This window comes from Equus quagga, chromosome 7 (assembly GCF_021613505.1).
Source record: "Equus quagga isolate Etosha38 chromosome 7, UCLA_HA_Equagga_1.0, whole genome shotgun sequence".
In the NCBI taxonomy this organism is placed as follows: Eukaryota; Metazoa; Chordata; class Mammalia; order Perissodactyla; family Equidae; genus Equus; species Equus quagga.
In genome coordinates, this window is record NC_060273.1 from 45,053,685 (window position 1) to 45,057,027 (window position 3,343).

Genomic DNA, 3,343 nt, shown 5'->3' on the forward strand with positions numbered 1-3,343 from the left:
TCTCATTTCAGAACACAGATATGTAGAACTCTTCTTGAATTCTACAGCAGGAGCAAGCGGTGGTGCTTATGGTAGCCAAATGATGGGAGGCATGGGCTTGTGTAAATATCGTTAGTTTTTTTAAAAACCAAAACATTTATATCTATAAGTCGATTATATTAGTTAAGTTAATTTATATTTAATGAGCTTAGTATAATTAAGTTAGGCAAAGAAGTTTTGATTTGAATTTTGTGTGTGGCTTACTTAAATTCTTGAGTTATATAAAACTGCTTAGAATAGCTTTTAAGTACTTTTGGGGGAGGGGACTACAGAAGGAAACTAGTTGAATTGTCTTGAAGTATGATGTATAAATCTGAAATTGATATACCCAAATCACAGGATCAAAATAACCTTAAGTTTTGGGCATAATTAGGTGTTGAGTGATACCTGTGTATTGACATAACCTTAATATATCAAATTATGGGGGAGGGAACCTCCCACTAAATCCAGTTAAGCAGTTTTCATAGGGTCTTAGCACAATGCCTCTACTTGTGGAATCATGTGGATTTAGTCCTGCTGATGTGTATACTGTTGGCCTTTTGGTTTATAAAATGTTTGATTAGCTCAAATGATGGATAGAAAGGTTAGTCTGGTCATAGATAATAGGCAGAAGGAGGCAGAGGGTTCTAGTAATGTAAGATCAAGACTGGAAAATCAGATTTAGAATTACAAGCCCGGTACCACCAGGTACCACATTACATAAAGAACAAGGTTCTAATGTTCTCTTAACTTAACAGCAAACCAGTCCAGTTACGGTGGCCCAGCCAGCCAGCAGCTGAGTGGTGGTTATGGAGGTGGCTATGGCGGCCAGAGCAGCATGAGTGGATATGGTAAGTGTGTATTTTTATATACTTAGAATAAGTTTTAGGCAGGTTTCTTTAGTTGGGGGAATATGCAGGCTCTTTTTTGTTGAAAATGGGTTATTAAATGTATGCTTTTGATCCTAATGTTACTGTTCTTAATAGCTTAATTTTCAGAACCAGTCATTGGGAGGGGGAAGTGTTCTATAAATTAAAAATAGTCATTACTGCAGCTTGGAATAATGTCGAGCCAGAAAACATCTGCCTCCATTTATTAAAATAACAATAAATAAAGTAGTTCACTTTTTCTGTCTTTTGGTTAGCAATGATTCCATTTTAGATGGAGGGAGAATTTTACATAGTAGAATGGTGGTTGGGTTCAGAACCGTATTTACTAGACAGTTAACCTAGGATGATTTTATTTATTAACTTTTTTTCAATTGGTCTAAAAGAATGGTGATTTTGGTATTATAGTCTTACCCTACAAAATCCTTTTGCAGACCAAGTTTTACAGGAAAACTCCAGTGATTTTCAATCAAACATTGCATAGGTAAATATTTTCTCAAAAAATATAACTTAAATTCCCAATAGCAAATACTGATATGTTGTAATAACACTATCTCTATAGCAGTCGATGGCTCTGACTTAACTCCATGGAGGCTGCCATTTTGGGCACAGTGAGTTGCCTTTAGTCCAACTTTGTTGTCTCACTTCCTGCCCGCCATGAATAGGAAAAGCAAGAGACTGCCCCTGTGCTCCCTATTCATATATGCCATTCGATGGACACACTGTGAATGTTGATGGTAAATTTTTTTTAAAATGCCTTGTTTAGCTTTAAAAACAACATGAAGTAATTTTGCAATTTTTGAAAAACACTAGTTTTCCTTTAAACTTAATTTTCCATGTTGATCTTCAAGCATCCAATTAAATGGTAGCACAAGAGTCTGGCAAGTTGGTACTGCAGAGAAAAGGGGTTAATTGAGACTTGTTTGGAGTCGGGAGTCCCCTTTCCCAAACATGCTTCTCGCCACTTGGACAGCAGCCATTTGTACTCGTATACTTTTTAAACTTTTTCTTGGAATGCTATATTTCGTTTGACTGACAGCCTGATAGCTTCTCCTGACTTGTCCAATCGATCTCTTTGCAGGCAGCCAAGGAGCAGTGAACAGCAGCTACTACAGTAGTGGAAGCCGTGCGTCTGTGGGAGTGAACGGAATGGGAGGGATGTCTAGCATGTCCAGTATGAGTGGTGGATGGGGAATGTAATTGATCCTGATCACTGACTCTTGGTCAACATTTTATAAAGAAAAAAAACTTAAGTTTAACAGTTTTGCAGTACAAGCTTGTGATTTATGCTTACTCTAAGTGGAAATCAGGATTGTTTTAAAGACTTAAGGTTGAGTACTTTCGAGCACATTCATTCATCTAGGATGTAACAACTAGGTTGAGTAACTGTAACTGTTAAAACGATTTTCAGCTTTTCTCAAGTTAGTTCTCTTGTAGGTTGTCCTTAAGCAGTAAGTGTATTTAGGTTAAAGCAGTTGAATTATGTTAAATGTTGCTCTTATACCACGTTACATTGAACACTGTTTGGATGCATGTTGAAAGACATGCTTTTTTGTAAAACTCAATATAGGAGCTATGTCTAAAATGAAAAGTGAAACATTTGGCATGTTTGTTAATTCTAGTTTCATTTAATAACCTCTGAGGCACGTAAGTTTAAGCTTTTTTTTTTTGTTAATGGGGAAAATTTGAGACGCAACACCAATACTTAGGATTTTTGGTGTTGGTGTTTGTATGAAATTCTGAGGCCTTGATTTAAAATTCATTGTATTGTGATTTCCTTTTAGGTGTATTGCGCTAAGTGAAACTTGTCAAATAAATCTTCCTTTAAAAAATTGCACTTTGTCTTGTCTATGCTTCAGTGTCATGTGGACTGTTTCTTGGTGCTCTCTTCCTGCCTGGGGCATAGGTGACAGTGGCCCACGTCTCTGGCTGTGGCAGAGAGGCTCGGCAGTTGAGGCTGTTGTGTAGATATCTTCAGACTTCTCTTCCCTCCAGTGCAACTGAAGGTAACTGTAGCTTTGGGGCCCTTGTGGAGGGGCTCTGTGTTGGTCTGGCTGCACAGGACCTGATGTGAATGGCCTTTGACTTCCTAAGGTCGAAGTGCCCTCACTGCATGCTCTCTGCATGTCCACAGCCTTCAGGCATGGCTGAGAAGTGCCAGAGGCCAAGGGTAACTGACTGGGAGCTGCCCTTCCCAGTGATGGCATCATTTGAGTTTTCCTTATATGGGGTGTCTTAGAGGAGCTAGCTAGCTCACAGATGGCTTTCAGATTGAGGTTTCAGTCTTTATATTTTTTCCTCATGCCTAAAGATCAAGTCCATTTAAGAGCAAAATTGAGGGGCTGGCCCGGTGGCGCAGTGGTGAAGCGCGTACATTCTGCTTAGGTGGCCCAGGGTTTGCCAGTTTGGATCCTGGGTGCGGACATGGCACCACTTGG

General features: G+C 39.1%; 1 protein-coding gene across 7 annotated transcripts in view; it reads left to right on the top strand.

The window, feature by feature from the left end:
* Positions 1 to 2,739, top strand: part of HNRNPH1 (heterogeneous nuclear ribonucleoprotein H1) — a 9,163-nt gene extending 6,424 nt beyond the window's left edge. Inside the window, exons 10-13 of one of the 7 annotated variants that reach the window (XM_046666077.1) lie at positions 1 to 71; positions 777 to 869; positions 1,340 to 1,389; positions 1,987 to 2,739. The exon at positions 1 to 71 is cut by the window's left edge and continues 46 nt beyond it. In XM_046666077.1, coding sequence (XP_046522033.1) covers positions 1 to 71; positions 777 to 869; positions 1,340 to 1,389 — 214 coding nt within the window. In that variant the 3' untranslated portion in view covers positions 1,987 to 2,739. Of the gene's footprint in view, positions 102 to 776; positions 870 to 1,339; positions 1,390 to 1,986 lie in introns of all 7 variants that reach the window. The other 6 variants (XM_046666075.1, XM_046666078.1, XM_046666072.1 and 3 more) reach the window with 6 other exon arrangements.
* The last annotated feature ends 604 nt before the right edge of the window (positions 2,740 to 3,343 follow it).